The 20,186-nt window shown below is 39.4% G+C and overlaps 1 protein-coding gene across 1 annotated transcript; it reads left to right on the top strand.

Annotated features, from left to right (window-relative positions):
- The first annotated feature begins 15,221 nt into the window (after positions 1–15,221).
- Positions 15,222–18,202, top strand: LOC123081784 (zinc finger MYM-type protein 1). Its single transcript, XM_044504313.1, has 3 exons — positions 15,222–15,362; positions 15,496–17,963; positions 18,040–18,202. The coding sequence occupies exons 1-2, from the start codon at positions 15,356–15,358 to the stop codon at positions 17,958–17,960; spliced, it is 2,472 nt and encodes an 823-aa protein (XP_044360248.1). The 5' UTR covers positions 15,222–15,355; the 3' UTR covers positions 17,961–17,963; positions 18,040–18,202.
- Positions 18,203–20,186: the final 1,984 nt, after the last annotated feature.

Here is a 20,186-nt window from a genome sequence, read left to right as displayed (position 1 = left end):
AAATCTCAAAAGCTTCATCCACACAAAACTCAACAAGGACTCGTGAGATAAATTAGTATAAACCATTGCCAAAACCTTATCATACTCTACTGTAGCAAATCACTAAAATTATTATTCAACATTTCATACTAAATGCCTCTGTATATTTAATAGTCCTATCCTCAAATAGAATCATTAAATAAGCAAACATATGCAAAGATAACAGCAATCTGACTAAACAGGATAGTCTGTAAAGAATGCAGCAACATCCATACTTCCATAGCTCCAAAAATTATGAAAGAAAATTCCCACTGTATTAAATTTATCAGGGCTTAATATGCAAAAGGTTTCAACATTTTATCACATTCTGAATTTTCTAGAGAATTATTGCAACAACGGTAAACTTTCTGTTTTCAAACAGCAACATGTGGACTTCTAAAATAGGCATAGTAAAGGCTATCAATGCCACTTTTATTGAAATAAAAGATGCAAAACATTGTTCTAAATAACAGCAAGCAAATCCTAACAAAATAAATTGACGCTCCAAGCAAAACACATATCATGTGGTGAATAAAAATATAGCTCCAAGTAAAGTTACCGATGAACGAAGACGAAAGAGGGGATGCCTTCCGGGGCATCCCCAAGCCTTGGCTCTTGGCTATCCTTGAATATTACCTTGGGGTTCCTTGGACATCCCCAAGCTTAGGCTCTTTCCACTCCTTATTCCATAGTCCATCGAATCCTTACCCAAAACTTGAAAACTTCACAACACAAAACTTAACAGAAAACTTGTAAGCTCCGTTAGTATAAGAAAATAAATCACCACTTCAAGGTACTGTAATGAACTCATTCTTTATTTATATTGGTGTTAAACCTACTATATTACAACTTCTCTATGGTTTATAAACTCTTTTACTAGCCATAGATTCATCAAAATAAGTAAACAACACATGAAAAACAGAATCTGTCAAAAACAGAACAGTCTGTAGTAATCTGGATCAAACGTATACTTCTGGAACTCATAAAATTCTAAAATAAATTGTTGGACCTGAGGAATTTATCTATTAATCATATGCAAAAAGAATTAACTAAATATCACTTTCCAAATAAAAATGGCAGCAATTCTCGTGAGCGCTAAAGTTTCTGTTTTTTACAGTATGATCAACAAGACTTTCCCCAAGTCTTCCCAACGGTTCTACTTGGCACAAACACTAATTAAATGCATAAAACCACATCTAAACAGAGTCTATATGAATTATTTATTACTAAACAGGAACAAAAATAAAGTTGGGCTGCCTCCCAACAAGCGCTATCGTTTGACGCCCCTAGGTAGGCACGATGATTTTAATGATGCTCACATAAAGGATGACAATTGTAACATGAAGAGAGCATCATGAAGTATATGACTAGAACATTTAAGTCTAACGTACTTCCTATGCATAAGGATTTTGTGAGCAAACAACTTATGGGAACAAGAATCAACTTGCATAGGAAGGTAAAACAAGCATAACTTCAAATTTTTAAGCACGTAGAGAGGAAACTTGATATTATTGCAATTCCTACAAGCATATATTCCTCCCTCATAATAATTTTTAGTAGCATCATGAATGAATTCAACAATATAACCAGCACCTAAAGCATTCTTTTCATGATCTACAAGCATAGAATTTTTAATACTGTCTACATAAGCAAAATTCTTCTCTGAATAATAGTGGGAGCAAACTCAACAAAATAACTATCATGTGATTGAAAATTAAGATCAAGATGACAAGTTTCATGGTTATCATTATTCTTTAAAGCATACGTGTCATCACAATAATCATCATAGATAGGAGGCATGCTTTCATCATAGTAAATTTGCTCATTAAAGTTTGGGGAACAAAAAATATCATCTTCATCAAACATAGCTTCCCCAAGCTTGTGGCTTTGCATATCATTAGCATCATAGATATTCAAGGAATTCATACTAACAACACTGCAATCATGCTCATCATTCAAATATTTAGTGCCAAACATTCTATGTAATTCTTCTTCTAGTATTTGAGCACAAATTTCCTTTCCATCATACTCATGAAAGATATTAAAAAGATGAAGCGTATGAGGTAAACTCAATTCCATTTTTTTGTAATTTTCTTTTATAAACTAAACTAATGATAAAACAAGAAACTAAAAGACTCGATTGCAAGATCTAAAGATATACCTTCAAGCGCTAACCTTCCCGGCAACAGCGCTAGAAAAGAGCTTGATGTCTACTACACAACCTTCTTCTTGTAGACGTTGTTGGGCCTCCAAGTGCAGAGGTTTGTAGGACAGTAGCAAATTTCCCTCAAGTGGATGACCTAAGGTTTATCAATCCATAGGAGGCGTAGGATGAAGATGGTCTCTCGCAAGCAACCCTGCAACCAAATAACAAAGAGTCTCTCAAGGTAAATTGTATAGGTGCACTAGTTCGGCGAAGAAATGGTGATACAAGTGGTATATGGATAGTAGATAATAGTTTTTGTAATATGAAAATATAAAAACAGCAAGGTAACTAATGATAAAAGTGAGCGTAAACGGTATTGCAATGCTAGGAAACAAGGCCTAGGGTTCATACTTTCACTAGTGCAAGTCCCCTCAACAATAATAACATAATTGGATCACATAACTATCCCTCAACATGCAACAAAGAGTCACTCCAAAGTCACTAATAGCGGAGAACAAATGAAGAGATTATGGTAGGGTACGAAACCACCTCAAAGTTATTCTTCCCAATCAATCCGTTGGGCTATTCCTATAAGTGTCACAAACAGCCCTAGAGTTCGTACTAGAATAACACCTTAAGACACAAATCAACCAAAACCCTAATGTCACCTAGATACTCCAATGTCACCTCAAGTATCCGTGGGTATGATTATACGATATGCATCACACAATCTCAGATTCATCTATTCAACCAACACATAGAACCTCAAAGAGTGCCCCAAAGTTTCTACCGGAGAATCACGACGAAAACGTGTGCCAACCCCTATGCATAGGTTCATGGGCGGAACCCGCAAGTTGATCACCAAAACATACATCAAGTGAATCACCTGGTATCCCATTGTCACCACAGATACGCACGGCAAGACATACATCAACTGTTCTCAAATCTTTAAAGACTCAATCCGATAAGATAACTTCAAAGGGGAGACTCAATCCATTACAAGAGAGTAGAGGGGGGGAGAAACATCATAGATCCAACTATAATAGCAAAGCTCGCGATACATCAAGATCGTATCACCTCAAGAACACGAGAGAGAGAGAGAGAGATCAAACACATAGCTACTCGTACATACCCTCAGCCCCGAGGGAGAACTACTCCCTCCTCATCATGGAGAGCACCGGGATGATGAAGATGTCCACCGGAGAGGGATTTCCCCCTCCGGCAGGGTGCCGGAACGGGTCTAGATTGGCTTTCGGTGGCTACGTAGGCTTTTGGTGGCGGAACTCCCGATCTATTGTCTGTTCTGGAAGTTTTAGGGTACGTGAGTATATATGGGTGCAGGAAGTACGTCGGTGGAGCTTCGGGGGCCCCACAAGGCAGGGGGCGCGCCCTGGGGGGGGGGGGCGCCCCCCACCCTCGTGAGAACCTCCCTTGGCTCCTGACGTGGGGTCCAAGTCCATCCGGTAGGTTTCCTTCCAAAAATAACTTCTCCAGTTGATTTCGTTCCGTTTCGACTCCGTTTGATATTCCTTTTCTTCGAAACACTAAAATAGGCAAAAAACAGCAATTCTGGGCTGGGCCTCTGGTTAATAGGTTAGTCCCAAAAGTAATATAAAAGTGGATAATAAAGCCCAATATTGCCCAAAACAGTAGATAACATAGCATGGAGCAATCAAAAATTATAGATACTTTGGAGACGTATCAAGCATCCCCAAGCTTAATTCCTGCTCGTCCTCGAGTAGGTAAATGATAAAACAGAATTTTTGATGCGGAGTGCTACTTGGCATAATTTCAATGTAATTATTCTTAATTGTGGTATGAATATTCAGATCCGAAAGATTCAAGACAAAAGTTCATATTGACATAAAAATGATAATACTTCAAGCATACTAACTAAGCAATTATGTCTTCTCAAAATAACATGGCCAAAGAAAGTTCATCCCTACAAAATCATATAGTTTAGTCATGTTTCAGTTTTGTCACACAAGAATGCTCTCATCATGCACAACCCCGATGACAAGCCAAGCAATTGTTTCATACTTTAGTAATCTCAAACTCATAAACTTTCACGCAATACGTGAGCGCGAGCCATGGATATAGCACTATGGGTGGAATAGTATAATGAGGGGGTTATGTGGAGAAGACAAAAAGGAGAAAGTCTCACATCAACGAGGCTAATCAATGGGCTATGGAGATGCCCACCGATTGATGTTAATGCAAGGAGTAGGGATTGCCATGCAACGGATGCACTAGAGCTATAAATGTATGAAAGCTCAACAAAAGAAACTAAGTGGGTGTGCATCCAACTTGCTTGCTCACGAAGACCTAGGGCACTTGAGGAGGCCCATTGTTGGAATATACAAGCCAAGTTCTATAATGAAAAATTCCCACTAGTATATGAAAGTGACAAAATAAGAGACTCTCTACTATGAAGATCATGGTGCTACTTTGAAGCACAAGTGTGGTAAAAGGATAGTAGCATTGTCCCTTCTCTCTTTTTCTCTCTTTTTCATTTTTTGGGCCTTCTCCTTTTTTATGGCCTTTCTCTTTTTGGGGGGCCTTCTCTTTTTTATGGCCTTTCTCTTTTTTTATTCCTCACTTGGGACAATGCTCTAGAAAATGATGATCATCACACTTCTATTTATTTACAACTCAATGATTACAACTCGATACTAGAACAAAGATGACTCTATATGAATGCCTCTGGCGGTGTACCGGGATTGCGATGAATCAAGTGTGACATGTATGAAAAATTATGGACGGTGGCTTTGCCACAAATACGATGCCAACTACATGATCATGCAAAGCAATATGACAATGATGATGCGTGTCATAATAAACGGAATGGTGGAAAGTTGCATGGCAATATATCTCGGGATGGCTATGGAAATGCCATAATAGGTAGGTATGGTGGCTGTTTTGAGGAAGATATAAGGAGGTTTATGTGTGATAGAGCGTATCATATCACGGGGTTTGGATGCACGGGCGAAGTTTGCGCCAACTCTCAGTGTGAGAAAGGGCAATGCATGGTACCGAAGAGGCTAGCAAGGGCGGAAGGGTGAGAGTGCGTATAATCCATGGACTCAACATTAGTCATAAAGAACTCACATACTTATTGCAAAAATCTACAAGTCATCAAAAACCTCGGCACTACGCGCATGCTCCTAGGGGGATAGATTGGTAGGAAAAGACCATCGCTCATCCCCGACCACCACTCATAAGGAGGACAATCAAATAACACCTCATGTTTCAAATTTGTTACATAACGTTTACCATACGTGCATGCTACGGGACTTGCAAACTTCAACACAAGCATTTCTCAATTTCACAACTACTCAACTAGCACGACTTTGATATTATTACCTCCATATCTCAAAACAATCATCAAGCATCAAACTTCTCTTAGTATTCAACACACTCATAAGAAAGTTTTTACTAATCTTGTATACCTAGCATATTAGGATTTTAAGCAAATTACCATGCTATTTAAGACTCTCAAAATAATCTAAGTGAAGCATGAGAGTTCATCTATTTCTTCAAAATAAAACTACCACCATGCTCTAAAAGATATAAGTGAAGCACTAGAGCAATCGACAAACTACTCCGAAAGATATAAGTGAAGATCAATGAGTAGTTGAATAATTATGCAACTATGTGAAGACTCTCTAAAATTTAATAATTTCATATCTTGGTATTTTATTCAAACAGCAAGCAAAGCAAAATAAAATGGCATCTAAGAATAGCAAACATCATGTGAAGAAGCAAAAACTTAGGATCAACCGATACTAACCGATAGTTGTTGAAGAAGAAAGGTGGGATGCCAACCGGGGCATCCCCAAGCTTAGAAGCTTGAGACTTCTTGAAATATTATCTTGGGGTGCCTTGGGCATCCCCAAGCTTGAGCTTTTGTGTCTCCTTAATTCCTCTCATATCACGGTCTCCCTAAATCTCAAAAGCTTCATCCACACAAAACTCAACAAGGACTCGTGAGATAAGTTAGTATAAACCATTGCCAAAACCTTATCATACTCTACTGTAGAAAATCACTAAAATTATTATTCAACATTGCATACTAAATGCCTCTGCATATTTAATAGTCCTATCCTCAAATAGAATCATTAAAGAAGCAAACATATGCAAACAATGCAAACATAACAGCAATCTGCCTAAACAGGATAGTCTGTAAAGAATGCAGCAACATCCATACTTCCCTAGCTCCAAAAATTATGAAAGAAAATTCCCACTGTAGTAAATTTATCAGAGCTTAATATGCAAAAGGTTTCAACATTTTATCACATTCTGAATTTTCTAGGGAATTATTGCAACAGCGGTAAACTTTCTGTTTTCAAACAGCAACATGTGGACTTCTAAAATAGGCATAGTAAAGGCTATCAATGCCACTTTTATTGAAATAAAAGATGCAAAACATTGTTCTAAATAACAGAAAGCAAATCCTAACAAAATAAATTGACGCTCCAAGCAAAACACATATCATGTGGTGAATAAAAATATAGCTCCAAGTAAAGTTACCGATGAACGAAGACGAAAGAGGGGATGCCTTCCGGGGCATCCCCAAGCTTAGGCTCTTGGCTATCCTTGAATATTACCTTGGGGTGCCTTGGGCATCCCCAAGCTTAGGCTCTTGCCACTCCTTATTCCATAGTCCATCGAATCCTTACCCAAAACTTGAAAACTTCACAACACAAAACTTAACAGAAAACTCGTAAGCTCCGTTAGTATAAGAAAATAAATCACCACTTCAAGGTACTGTAACGAACTCATTCTTTATTTATATTGGTGTTAAACCTACTGTATTCGAACTTCTCTATGGTTTATAAACTCTTTTACTAGCCATAGATTCATCAAAATAAGTAAACAACACATGAAAAACAGAATCTGTCAAAAACAGAACAGTCTGTAGTAATCTGGATCAAACGTATACTTCTGGAACTCATAAAATTCTCAAATAAATTGTTGGACCTGAGGAATTTATCTATTAATCATATGCAAAAATAATTAACTAAATATCACTTTCCCAATAAAAATGTCAGCAATTCTCGTGAGCGCTAAAGTTTCTGTTTTTTACAGCATGATCAACAAGACTTTCCCCAAGTCTTCCCAAAGGTTCTACTTGGCACAAACACTAATTAAAAGCATAAAACCACATCTAAACAGAGGCTATATGAATTATTTATTACTAAACAGGAACAAAACAAGGAAAAAATAAAGTTGGGTTGCCTCCCAACAAGCGCTATCGTTTAACGCCCCTAGCTAGGCATGATGATTTCAATGATGCTCACATAAAGGATAAGAATTGTAACATAAAGAGAGCATCATGAAGAATATGACTAGCACATTTAAGTCTAACCATACTTCCTATGCATAGGGATTTTGTGAGCAAACAACTTATGGGAACAAGAATCAACTTGCATAGGAAGGTAAAACAAGCATAACTTCAAATTTTAAGCACATAGAGAGGAAACTTGATATTATTGCAATTCCTACAAGCATATATTCCTCCCTCATAATAATTTTCAGTAGCATCATGAATGAATTCAACAATATAACCAGCACCTAAAGCATTCTTTTCATGATCTACAAGCATAGAAATTTTACTACTCTCCACATAAGCAAAATTCTTCTCATGAATAATAGTGGGAGCAAACTCAACAAAATAACTATCATGTGATTGAAAATTAAGATCAAGATGACAAGTTTCATGGTTATCATTATTCTTTAAAGCATACGTGTCATCACAATAATCATCATAGATAGGAAGCATGCTTTCATCATAGTAAATTTGCTCATCAAAGCTTGGGGGACAAAAAATATCATCTTCATCAAACATAGCTTCCCCAAGCTTGTGGCTTTGCATATCATTAGCATCATGGATATTCAAGGAATTCATACTAACAACATTGCAATCATGCTCATCATTCAAATATTTAGTGCCAAACATTTTATGAATTCTTCTTCTAGCACTTGAGCACAATTTTCCTTTCCATCATACTCACGAAAGATATTAAAAAGATGAAGCGTATGAGGTAAACTCAATTCCATTTTTTTATAGTTTTCTTTTATAAACTAAACTAGTGATAAAACAAGAAACTAAAAGACTCGATTGCAAGATCTAAAGATATACCTTCAAGCGCTAACCTCCCCGGCAACGGCGCCAGAAAAGAGCTTGATGTCTACTACACAAACTTCTTCTTGTAGACGTTGTTGGGCCTCCAAGTGCAGAGGTTTGTAGGACAGTAGCAAATTTCCCTCAAGTGGATGACCTAAGGTTTATCAATCCGTAGGAGGCGTAGGATGAAGATGGTCTCTCTCAAGCAACCCTGCAACCAAATAACAAAGAGTCTCTTGTGTCCCCAACACACCCAATACAATGGTAAATTGTATAGGTGCACTAGTTCGGCGAAGAGATGGTGATACAAGTGGTATATGGATAGTAGATAAAGGTTTTGTAATCTGAAAATATAAAAACAGCAAGGTAACTAATGATAAAAGTGAGCGTAAACGGTATTGCAATGCTAGGAAACAAGGCCTAGGGTTCATACTTTCGCTAGTGCAAGTCCCTCAACAATAATAACATAATTGGATCACATAACTATCCCTCAACATGCAACAAAGAGTCACTCCAAAGTCACTAATAGCGGAGAACGAACGAAGAGATTATGGTAGGGTACGAAACCACCTCAAAGTTATTCTTTCCAATCAATCCGTTGGGCTATTCCTATAAGTGTCACAAACAGCCCTAGAGTTCGTACTAGAATAACACCTTAAGACACAAATCAACCAAAACCCTAATGTCACCTAGATACTCCAATGTCACCTCAAGTATCCGTGGGTATGATTATACGATATGCATCACACAATCTCAGATTCATCTATTCAACCAACACATAGAACCTCAAAGAGTGCCCCAAAGTTTCTACCGGAGAATCACGACGAAAACGTGTGCCAACCCCTATGCATAGGTTCATGGGCGGAACCCGCAAGTTGATCACCAAAACATACATCAAGTGAATCACGTGGTATCCCATTGTCACCACAGATACGCACGGCAAGACATACATCAAGTGTTCTCAAATCTTTAAAGACTCAATCCGATAAGATAACTTCAAAGGGGAAACTCAATCCATTACAAGAGAGTAGAGGGGGGAGAAAACATCATAAGATCCAACTATAATAGCAAAGCTCGCGATACATCAAGATCGTATCACCTCAAGAACACGAGAGAGAGAGAGAGATCAAACACATAGCTACTGGTACATACCCTCAGCCCCGAGGGAGAACTACTCCCTCCTCGTCATGGAGAGCACCGGGATGATGAAGATGGCCACCGGAGAGGGATTTCCCCCTCCGGCAGGGTGCCGGAACGGGTCTAGATTGGCTTTCGGTGGCTACGGAGGCTTCTGGCGGCGGAACTCCCGATCTATTGTCTGTTCTGGAAGTTTTAGGGTACGTGAGTATATATGGGTGCAGGAAGTACGTCGGTGGAGCTTCGGGGGCCCCACGAGGCAGGGGCGCGCCCTAGGGGTGGCGCCCCCACCCTCGTGAGCACCTCCCTTGGCTCCTGACGTGGGGTCCAATTCCATCCGATAGGTTTCCTTCCAAAAATAACTTCTCCAGTTGATTTCGTTCCGTTTCGACTCCGTTTGATATTCCTTTTCTTCGAAACACTAAAATAGGCAAAAAACAACAATTCTGGGCTGGGCCTCCGGTTAATAGGTTAGTCTCAAAAATAATATAAAAGTGGATAATAAAGCCCAATATTGCCCAAAACAGTAGATAACATAGCATGGAGCAATCAAAAATTATAGATACTTTGGAGACGTATCACAACAGTCATTGCATCGTGGGCTGCAGCTTGGAGGCGAGCTATCTCAGCCCTCCTCTTATACTCTTCCGACTCCTCTCTGGTTATAAAATATCTCCCTTTTGCCTGAAAGTCAAAGAAAGTAGAAGCAGGGAGAGCGACGTGATAGGTGCGTCGTCTGTCAAAGATTAGTCGGTACTGGAGGAACTGATCGTTCCTCTCAACAAACTGATGACGAACCATAGCTAGCCTCATACTCCAAATAAGCAGGGGGCAACTCAATATCATCCTCACGTATGGTTATATCAAGAAAATTAGCTATGCGGGTTGCATAAATTCCACCAAAGAAATCTCCATTAAATCTATTAAGATGCAACCTACGTGCAACAATGGCTCCCAGATTATAAGATTTATCTCCTAACACAACACTCCTAAGAATACTGAGGTCAGGGACACACATGTGACATACTTCATCTTTACCATTAATGCATCTACCTATGAAGAGAGCAAAATAATGCAGAGCAGGAAAATGAATGCTCCATATGGTAGCTTGTGCTATATCTCTGGACTCTCCCACGGTTATACTAGCAAGAAAATCTCTAAATTCAGATTTGCGAGGTTCACTAGCACTACCCCACTGTGGAAGTTTGCAAGCAGTGGTAAAATCCTCTAAGTCCATAGTATAAGAATTTTTTCATAAAGATCAAACAGGACAGCTTGAGAATTGCGTGAAGATGAAAATTCAAACCTTCTCATAAAGGAACTAGTGAGATAGTGGTACTGACGGCACTTTTCTGCCTCGAAGCTCATAAGATCAGCATTACGCAAATATGCGTTAAATTCTTCCTTAATTCCTGCTTGATCCATGAAGTCCTCTGAAGGCCATTCACAAGGCCGCACTGGAGCGTTCCTTGGTGGCTCATCATCAGCATCATGCATTGCAAGCCTGGGTCCTTGTTTCCTTGAAGAGCCACCTTGGTACATTTTCCTAAACATATTTCTTCCTTTGAAAAATTTCTGAAATTTTTAGTAACTTCAAATAAAAGTGAACCAAACTCAACAAAATTGATAGCAACTACTCCTACAAGTGCCTAAAGCCTATATCATGCATCAAAACTACTTGGAACCACATAAATTTGACATGCAAGCTCAAGAACAGGGTCACCTAAGCAGCAAAAATATGCAATGAATAAAGCACTAGAACAAAAACTAATTGGACCATTGGAGGAGTCACATACTAAGGAACAATCCCCCAAAGCAGTTTTGTGAGAGGTGCTTTGAGCAAGGAGATCAAAAATCGCAGCAAAATGAGCTAGAACTCGTGCTTGAGCTGGGTAATGGTGTTTGTGGGAGGAAGAAGAAGTGTGTGGGTGCAGGAATAAGTGGAGGAGGGCCATTGTGGGCCCACGAGGCAAGGGGGAGGGTAGGGCGCGCCCTCCACCCTCGTGGCCAGGTGGATGCCCCCCTGATGTGTTCTCAGTGCCAAATAATCTGAAATATTTCAGAAAAAATCATATTTAAATTTCAGGGCATTTGGAGAACTTTTATTTTCGGGGTATTTTTATATTGCACGGATAATCAGAAAAGAGACAGAAATTACTATTTTTTTATTTATTTAGTATAAATAACAGAAAGTAGAAAGAGGGTACAGAGAGTTATGTTTTCTAAATTCATCCATCTCATGATCATCAAGAGGAATCCATTAACAAGGTTGATCAAGTCTTGTTAACAAACTCATTCCGAATAACATGGAACCGGAGAATTTTCGAATAACACTAGGTTGCCTCAACGGGGATATGCACATCCCCAACAATAAGAATACCATATTTCTTCTTGACAGTAGGAAGAGGAAATTCAAAACCTCCAAAAATAATCGATGGAATTTTTCCATAGAATTGATACTATGGACTTGAGGTTGTTTCCTCGGTAAGTGTACCGTATGCTCATTACCATTAACATGAAAAGTGACATTGCCTTTGGTGCAATCAATAACAGCCCCTGCAGTATTCAAAAAGGGTCTTCCAAGAATAATAGACATACTATCGTCCTCGGGAATATCAAGAATAACAAAGTCCGTTAAAATAGTAACGTTAGCAACCACAACAGGCACATCCTCACAAATACCGACAGGTATAGCAGTTGATTTATCAGCCATTTGCAAAGATATTTCAGTAGGTGTCAATTTATTCAAATCAAGTCTACGATATAAAGAGAGAGGCATAACACTAACACCGGCTCCAAGATCACATAAAACAGTTTTAACATAGTTTATTTTAATGGAGCATGGTATAGTGGGTACTCCTGAATCTCCAAGTTTCTTAGGTATTCCACCTTTAAAAATATAATTAGCAAGCATGATGGAAATTTCAACTTCAGGTATCTTTCTTTTATTAGTAACAATATCTTTCATCTACTTAGCATAAGGATTCATTTTGAGCATATCAGTTAATCGCATATGCAAAAAGATAGGTCTAATCATTTCAGCAAAGTGCTCAAAATCCTCACCATCCTTTTTCTTGGATGGTTTGGGAGGAAAAGGCATGGGTTTTTGAACCCAAGGCTCTCTTTCCTTACCGTGTTTCCTAGCAACAAAGTCTTTCTTATCATAACATTGATTCTTTGATTGTGGGTTATCAAGATCAACAACAGGTTCAATTTCTATAGTATTATCATTACTAGGTGCCACCTCTTGAGCACTGCGTTGGTTTTCCCTTGAAGAGGAAAGGGTGATGCCGCAAAGTAGCGTAAGTATTTCCCTCAGTTTTTGAGAACCAAGGTATCAATCCAGTAGGAGGCTACGCGCGAGTCCCTCGCACCTACACAAAACAAATAAATCCTCGCAACCAACGCGATAAGGGGTTGTCAATCCCTACACGGTCACTTACGAGAGTGAGATCTGATAGATATGATAAGATAATATTTTTGGTATTTTTATGATAAAGATGCAAAGTAAAAATAAAAGCAAAGTAAAAAAGCAAAGGAAATAACTAAGTGTTGGAAGATTAATATGATGAAGATAGACCCGGGGGCCATAGGTTTCACTAGTGGCTTCTCTCAAGAGCATAAGTATTTTATGAAGGGTGAACAAATTACTGTTGAGCAATTGACAGAATTGAGCATAGTTATGAGAATATCTAGGTATGGTCATGTATATAGGCATCACGTCCAAGACAAGTAGACCGACTCCTGCATGCATCTACTACTACTACTCCACACATCGACCGCTATCCAGCATGCATCTAGAGTATTAAGTTCATAAGAACAGAGTAACGCCTTAAGCAAGATGACATGATGTAGAGGGATAAATTCATGCAATATGATAAAAAACCCATCTTGTTATCCTCGATGGCAACAATACAATACGTGCCTTGCTGCCCCTACTATCACTGGGAAAGGACACCACAAGATTGAACCCAAAGCTAAGCACTTCCCCCATTGCAAGAAAGATCAATCTAGTAGGCCAAACCAAACTGATAATTCGAAGAGACTTGCAAAGATAACCAATCATACATAAAAGAATTTAGAGAAGATTCAAATATTGTTCACAGATAAACTTGATCATAAACCCACAATTCATCGGTCTCAACAAACACACCGCAAAAGAAGATTACATCGAATAGATCTCCACAAGAGAGGGGGAGAACTTTGTATTGAGATCCAAAAAGAGAGAAGAAGCCATCTAGCTAATAACAATGGACCCGAAGGTCTGAGGTAAACTACTCACACTTCATCGGAGAGGCTATGGTGTTGATGTAGAAGCCCTCCATGATCGATGCCCCCTCCGGCGGAGCTCCGGAACAGGCCCGATGGGATCTCGTGGATACAGAAAGTTACGGCGGTGGAATTAGGGTTTTGGCTCCGTATTTGATTGTTTGGGGGTACATAGGTATATATAGGAGGAAGGAGTATGTCGGTGGAGCAACAGGGGGCCCACGAGGGTGGAGGGTGCGCCTGGGGGGAGGGGGGTAGGCGCGCCCCCCTACCTCGTGGCTTCCCTGTTGGTTGCTTGATGTAGGGTCCAAGTCTCCTGGATCTTGTTCGTTTCAAAAATCATGTTCCCGAAGGTTTCATTCCGTTTGGACTCTGTTTGATATTCCTTTTCTTCGAAACCCTAAAATAGGCAAAAAACAACAATTCTGGGTTGGGCCTCCGGTTAATAGGTTAGTCCCAAAAATAATATAAAAGTGAATAATAAAGCCCAACAATGTCCAATACAGAAGATAATATAGCATGGAGCAATCAAAAACTATAGATACGTTGGAGACGTATCAAGCATCCCAAAGCTTAATTCCTGCTCGTCGTCAAGTAGGTAAATGATAAAAACAGAATTTTTGATGTGGAATGATACTTGGCATAATTTCAATGTAATTCTTCTTAATTGTGGCATGAATATTCAGATCCGAAAGATTCAAGATAAAAGTTTAATATTGACATAAAAATAATAATACTTCAAGCATACTAACTAAGCAATTATGTCTTCTCAAAATAACATGGCCAAAGAAAATTATCCCTAGAAAATCATATAGTTTGGCTATGCTCTATCTTCACCACACAAAGTATTTAAATCATGCACAACCCCGATGACAAGCCAAGCAATTGTTTCATACTTTTGACATTCTCAAACTTTTTCAATCTTCACGCAATACATGAGCGTGAGCCATGGAGATAGCCAGGGGCGGAGGCACGTTATCTCACCCGGTGTCACTGGCACCGGGTAAAATACGTGTTTCCCTTGTACATACTCCAGTATTTTGGGCTGGACACCGGTTATTTTTGGACCTGGACACCGGCCAGCCCAGCAATACACAAGCCAGGCAGTGCAGCCCATCTACGTTAATGCCCACACATGATCGATCAATCGATCCGACGATCCCTGGGCCAATGGTCCTTGTACGTGCGCGTGTTGAAATAGGAAAAGCTATCGATCCGATTAATCGATCCCCAATACGGCTGTACCTTACCTGTACGTGCGCCCGTAGGGTTACTCGTCCGCTCGGCTTCTGCGCCTCAACCCTCGCAGCGCCCGTGCTCGCCCCTTCCCCTTCTTCGTCGCGCGGCCAGCCGTCGGTCCGCCCAGTCGCCGTTTTTCAAGCATCGCTAGCCGGCCGCCTCTACCCTCGCCCACTCACGGATAGTTGGCAATTTGAGGTACGTCTGAACTCTCAACTCTCAACTCCCAACTCAGCACTTGGTATTCAGTAATTGCCGATCTCTCTGAAATCTCAACTGTGTGTAGGTATTTGGTAATTGCCGATCTCTCTGAAATCTGAAATCTCTGAAATTTAAAAAGCTATTTCAATTGGGAACAATTCGCTGGCGATTCATAGCTAACCAGGGGAGGATTATTTCTGCGAAAGCAGCGAGGCACAATGTCGAGTAAGTTTAACTCCCTAATCGTATTTGTATCATTCAATCAATACATTTTGTTTATTATTTCTATTCTTGCATATGCAAACACAAATAATGTAACTCTGTACATTTTTGCTAACACAATAATAATAAATCACAGGAGAATTTATGGAAAGGTTTCTTAAGAAAAAGAAGACATCAGCACAAGATGATATAGCTAGCCCATCACATGAACCGGATGATCCTCCAGCTCAGCCACATGAACCGGATGATGCTCCATCACAGGAACAAAATGATGCCTTCACACATGAAGGTCCAGCCCCTAATATGTGGAATTCATCTCAAGCTCTAGAAGAAATCAATTGGGAAGAGGAAATTCAGTCTGATCCTGGCAAAAGGAGAAGCATAGATGAGTATCCTCCTAATCTAAGGGATGTGGTAAGAAGAAAATATTTGGCTAAGCCTCTTTGTCAACCTCGTAGTTATAATTTTAAAACTACAACTATTGGTGGTCGAGAGAGAAAGTTTAATCCTGATTGGTTTGATGAGTTTGGGAGCTGGCTTGAGTATAGTGAGTACAAAGAAAAAGCGTATTGCTTCTGTTGTTTCTTATTCAGGCGCCGTGATAAGAAAGAAGCTGGATATGCAGCATTTGTTGCAAAGGGTTGGTCAGGCTGGAACAAAAAACATAGACTAAATGATCATGTCGGAGATGTCAACAGTGTTCACAACCAAGCAAAAAGAGATTGTGATGCTTTATTGCAACAAGACCAGCACATTTATGTTGCTTTCAATAATCAAAGCAATGCTGCGAAGAAGGCGCATTATACTAGACTAAATGCCTCAATTGATGTTACTAGAGTTCTATTGCAGCAAGGGTTACCTTTTCGCGGCCATGATGAGTCAGAGGAGTCCTTGAATAAAGGAAATTTTAAGGAATTTTATGCTTATACAGCACAGCAAAATCCAGAACTACGCAAGGTTGTAGGCCCTAATGCTCCAGGTAATAATAAGTTGACTTCTTCAATGATTCAGAAGGACATAGCTGAATGTTTTGCAAAGCAAATATTGCATTCTATTCTAGAAGAAATTGGAGATGGTGTATTTTCTTTGCTAGTTGATGAATCAAGGGATGTGGCTGGTAAAGAACAGATGGCAGTGGTCTTGAGATATGCTGGTAAATGCGGAAGTGCGAAAGAGAGTTTAGTTGGCCTTGTTCATGTGAAGGAGACAACTTCAAAGTACCTCAAGTCTGCTATTGATGATTTATTTGCAAAACTTAGCTTAAGTCTCAAGCAGGTTAGGGGCCAAGGATACGACGGCGCGAGCAATATGCGAGGTGAGTTTAATGGTTTGCAATCTTTAATCATGAGGGAGAACAACACAGCATATTACGTTCATTGTTTTGCACACCAATTGCAATTAGTTGTTGTGGCCGTTGTAAGGAAGCACAAATGGATTGGAAACTTTTTTGATATGATCTCTGTTTTGCTGAATGTGGTTTCTGGATCTTCAAAGAGAAAAGACATGATTCGAGACAAATATAAAGAACAAGTGCGTGGAGCCTTAGGTTGTGGTGTACTTCAAAGTGGGACGGGATTAAATCAAGAGCTAGCCCTTCAAAGACCCGGAGACACTCGATGGAGTTCACACCAGAGGACTCTGAAGAGTTTGATTGATTTGTTCCCTATAGTTATTAAAGTGCTAGAATATGTGGAAGAACAGGACAGGGATGACACAAACAGAAGGCAAGCATGTGGTCTCCTTGTTTATTTCCAATCATTTGATTTTGTGTTCTACCTGCAGCTTATGTCCACTATACTGGCTATCACAAACACATTATCAATGGCTCTACAAAGGAAGAATCAAGACATTGTAAATGCTGTACATTGTGTGCAGTCAACCAAAGATAGATTGAATGATTTAAGGAGGAATGGATGGGAATCAGTCTTGGGTGAAGCTTATGCTTTTTGTGACAAACATGAGATTTCCAAGTTGGAGATGGAAGAGCAATATGTCAATCCAAAGAAGCCACGTCAAAAAACAGGTATCACTAATAAGCATCATTACGAAATGGATTGTTTCAATGATGTTATTGATTGGCTGCTTCAAGAACTTGACAATCGATTTAATGAGAAAAATTCTAAGCTACTAATATGCTTAGCTGCTTTGAGCCCAAAAGAATCATTCAAAGATTTCAACTTAGAGCATTTGATGGATCTAGCTAGACTTTATCCGAAAGATTTTGATGATGGAGAATTGAGGGACCTTACACATCACCTTCGTCTTTACATTGCCGATGTTCGAGTAGATGAACGCTTCTCTGGCATAAATAATATTTGTGAGCTCTCTCAAAAAATGGTGGAGACCAAGAAACATATTGTGTATCCTTTGGTTTATCGGCTTGTGAATCTAGCACTTGTATTGCCTGTTGCCACTGCTACAGTTGAGAGATGTTTTTCGGGCATGAAAATTGTGAAGACATTTTTGCGCAATCGTCTTGGTGATGATGCATTGAATCACAACCTTATTTGCTATGTGGAGAAGGAAGAAATGAGAAAAGTTACCAATGATACAGTCATTGATCGCTTTGAGGTCATGAATGAACGTAGAGGGCTATTTTAAAAGGTAATGATCTTGACTTTATGAATCATTGCAGAAGTCTATTTAACATGTACTAAGTGTATTTTATTTTCTTTTGTAGGTATCCAGGATCTATTGGCCTATGTCGTCGTGATCTGACCATATTTTGTTTTCATCGTTTCGAGTTCTTATGCTTAATTCTTCAGATTTATGTAATCAACTAGTATTTCAAGTGGATGTGAAACAGTTTATTTTGGTAAGAGATCTCGTTGCATTATAATTTCTGTTGTTGGGTGTGCTCTTTCATATATATTATTGCTTGTTGTTCATCCTTGTATATATGATGTGCACGTGGACACCGGTACATTTTTGTTCTGGATCCGTCCCTGGAGATAGCACTATATGTGGAATAGAAAGGTGGTTGTGGAGAAGACAAAAAGGGAGAAGATATTCTCACATCAACTAGGCATATCAACGGGCTATGGAGATGCCCATCAATAGATATCAATGTGAGTGAATAGGGATTGCCATGCAACGGATGCACTAGAGCTATAAGTGTATGAAAGCTCAAAAAGAAACTAAGTGGGTGTGCATCCAACTTGCTTGCTCACGAAGACCTAGGGCATTTTGAGGAAGCCCATCATTGGAATATACAAGCCAAGTTCTATAATGAAAATTTCCCACTAGTATATGAAAGTGATATCATAGGAGACTCTCTATCATGAAGATCATGGTGCTACTTTGAAGCACAAGTTGGTAAAAGAATAATAGCATTGTCCCTTCTCTCTTCTATACCTACCATTAAAGGGATTAAGACTTCTTCCTCTGTAAATTTCGTCTGTCAAAAGTGAATTTCGTTCGTCCGTTGTTAGACCTTTTGTTTCCTCCGAACGTAAATTTCGTGGTTGCTTCGATCCGAGTTACACGCCCAGCGCGTACGCACAGTGGGATTCTCGGCCCAACTTGGCGCTGTGGCCCAAGAAAGCAAGCGCACATAAGCAAGGCAAAAATATCTGCTCTTGTAGGGAATTGAACTTGCAGCCTCCGCCTCACAGATCCATTGATGCAACCAATTGAGCTATCCCAATGTTTTGTGTAGGAAAAATTCGCATACGCATAGTGGGATTCTCGGCCCAACTTGGCCCTGTGGCCCAAGAAAGCAAGCCCACATAAGCAAGGCAAAAATATTTGCTCTTGTAGGTAATTAAACTTGCAATCTCCCTCTCACAAATCCATCGATGCAACCAATTGAGCTATCCCAGTGTTTTGTGTAGAAAAAATTGTTCTGTCTACTCCCTCCATTTCTAAATGTAAGTCTTTTTAGAGATTTCACTACAAACTACATAGAGATGTATATAGACATATTTTAGAGTGTAGATTCACTCGTTTTGCTCCGTATATAGTCCATAGTGAAATCTCTAAAAAAGACTTATATTTAGGAACAAAGGGAGTATTAAATAGCATAGTTTCACCTGGCCTTCTTTTGTCCAATCCTCTCAATTTATATACGTTTTAAGCTTCGATGTATCAAGGAGATATCTCGGGAATAAATAAACAAAGGAAGGAAAGAGAACGACATGCATAGAAAGAATGGAAGGAAATAAGAGGACGATATGCATAGAAAGAAAGGAAGGAAGGAAATAAGATGCCGGCGTGTGAGAGAAATAAGGAAAGAAATGAATTGAGTTCTTGTGACACAGTAAGAAAAGAAAGGAAAGCAATAAGCAAGGAAGGAAAGAGGACGACATGCATAGAATGCAAGGAAGGGAAATAATGATTTCAACCGACGTGCAGAGAAATAAGGAAGGATGGGCAGCCTTTCTAATCCTCAATTTCACAGAAAAAATAAAGATCAACTTTGAGTCTATGCACGTTGTGATTTTTTTTAGGATGTCTATGCACGTTGTGATTGGTGGTTGTGTATAATGCATGGGAGTATGGGCCTACATAATAGTCCAGCGGATATTGCTTAGAGATCCAACTGAGTGGGATTATGGAATGGCTTATGCTGTGAATGTTTTCTTTCAGTAAGTATGTGGTTACAAACACCCCTGACAATAGCTGAATTGGTGAAAAAGATTGGTGGTCTGCTTTTGCTTATCAGCTCACAACGCATGGTTTAGTGTTTGCCTGATTATTCAAGTTGCGGCCATGTGTTACATTAGGATCAAATAGCTAACAGAAAGTTAAATTATCAAAGGTGGACACTGCTATGATTTCTTAAGCTCTCCTTTTATATGTGATAAAATCTGTACTGTATTCAGTACG

The sequence above is a fragment of the Triticum aestivum genome, chromosome 4A, assembly GCF_018294505.1.
Source record: "Triticum aestivum cultivar Chinese Spring chromosome 4A, IWGSC CS RefSeq v2.1, whole genome shotgun sequence".
Lineage (NCBI taxonomy): Eukaryota > Viridiplantae > Streptophyta > Magnoliopsida > Poales > Poaceae > Triticum > Triticum aestivum.
Note: the sequence above shows the minus strand (reverse complement) of the source record. Positions and strands in the feature narration are given on the sequence as shown.